Source organism: Camelina sativa, chromosome 18 (genome assembly GCF_000633955.1).
Source record: "Camelina sativa cultivar DH55 chromosome 18, Cs, whole genome shotgun sequence".
In the NCBI taxonomy this organism is placed as follows: domain Eukaryota; kingdom Viridiplantae; phylum Streptophyta; class Magnoliopsida; order Brassicales; family Brassicaceae; genus Camelina; species Camelina sativa.
In genome coordinates this window covers 20,810,141-20,811,758 of record NC_025702.1, presented here as the reverse complement: position 1 = coordinate 20,811,758, position 1,618 = coordinate 20,810,141, and the positions used below count along the sequence as shown (strand labels likewise).

The 1,618-nt window shown below is 40.2% G+C and overlaps 1 protein-coding gene across 2 annotated transcripts in view; it reads right to left on the bottom strand.

Annotated features, from left to right (window-relative positions):
• LOC104762968 (bifunctional nuclease 2-like) overlaps nt 1-1,302 on the bottom strand; it is a 3,912-nt gene extending 2,610 nt beyond the window's left edge. Inside the window, exons 1-2 of one of the 2 annotated variants that reach the window (XM_010486389.2) lie at nt 901-1,302; nt 84-308 (exon numbers count right to left, since the gene is read on the bottom strand). In XM_010486389.2, coding sequence (XP_010484691.1) covers nt 84-308; nt 901-1,171 — 496 coding nt within the window. In that variant the 5' untranslated portion in view covers nt 1,172-1,302. The remainder of the gene's footprint in view (nt 1-83; nt 309-900) is intronic. The other variant, XM_010486390.2, reaches the window with a different exon arrangement.

Sequence of the window (1,618 nt, the reverse complement as noted above, 5' to 3'; positions counted from 1 at the left end):
AAAAAAAAAAAAAAAAAAAAAAAGAGAGAGAGGAGGATGATGAAGATGAAGATGAAGATGAAGTGAGGAGGAAGAAAACAAACCAACAATAAGGGGAAGCAAGTAGTCACCATCACAGGAGATCTTGAGAAAAATAGTTGGGTGCTTGAATTGACGGAGAAAGCCGAGTCCAATGGGGAGAACACCAAGGGGGGTGGATTCACTATCACTAGCTCTGACAGCAAAAGGAGGTAAAGGATGCCTGGAAGCTTGCCACATTGAATCATGGCGGAATCCATGTCTCCGCATTTTGTAATGCATACTTGTCTCTGTTATATATTTTTTTTTTTTGTTGTAATTGCACAAAATTAATAATAATTTTAATTTGAGCAATGAAAGCGAACGCAAGATCGGGAAAATAAATAAATCACAGAATTGCTGCAACAATTCCTTCCTTTAATCAGCAAGGATCGGAGGAACAAACAATTGGACGCGCTAATTAAGATGATGATGATGATGATGATGATGATAAAAAGGCAAACAAGATACTAAATTGAAAGGAGGCAAAATCAGGGATTGAGACCAAACAAACTCACGAAAAAAAAAAGGGAAATCTACGAAAGCGAGACAATCAGAATAGAGCTACGAAATCGAGAAAAAAAAAAAGGAGGCAAAATCAGGGATTGAGACCAAACAAACTCCATAAAACACAAAGGTAACCCTAGAAAAAAAAAAAAAAAAAGGGGGGGGGGGGGGGGGGAGGGATGCAACACGAGGACTTCCCGGGAGGTCACNAGCTACGAAAGCGAGACAGAGACAGGATCAGATTCATCAAATATACGGAATAAGAGAAATCTAAAGAGAAGATAGAGACACATTTTAGGAAAAGAAAAAAAAAAAAAAAAAAAAAAGAAGGTGGACCTGCAACGAGGACAGAGGCTTCGAGAAACTCGAGATCGGGAGAAGTAGAGGAGCTGCCGTGTGTAGAAGAATCGCAACGTATAGGAGAAAACCTAGGGGAACGAAGAGAGCGAAGCGATCGGAGGTTGAATGGGGAGCAACATCGTAAGGAGGAACTGGAAGATGATGATGATGATGATGAGGCGGAGATGGAGCGGGAGAAGGCCGTGGAGTCTGATAAGAATAATCCCAGATCGGAGGCAGGAACAGAAGAGAAGGCAACTCCGGGCATGGTGGATTTGAATGGACGTGGTTTCAGGGTTCAGATAGAGAGAGAGAGAGAAAAGGAAAGAAGAAGAAAAAGTGAAGCAGAGCACAAAAGTAGAAGAAGAACGATATGATGGAGAGAGAGATAGAGCGAGAGAGATGAGACGTCTATCAATGGGCTCTTTCTTTCTTTCTTTACCCGATTTTTTTTATTTTGACATAACATAAAGAAAGGGGAATTATGTGATGTTTTGACGACGATGGATGATGATGTGAAACAGTGAAAAGGATAAGGTTATTATTACGATGATGCTTCTTCTTTAACAAAAAAAAAAAAAAAAAAAAAACNAAACTCGTTTTAGCTCTGAATTCTAAAATATTAAACTAAACACGTGGGGGCCTTTCTATTCACTCTCTTCAAATGATGACGTGGAAAGTTTAATTATAGATCAATCCCCCCCCCCCCCCCCCC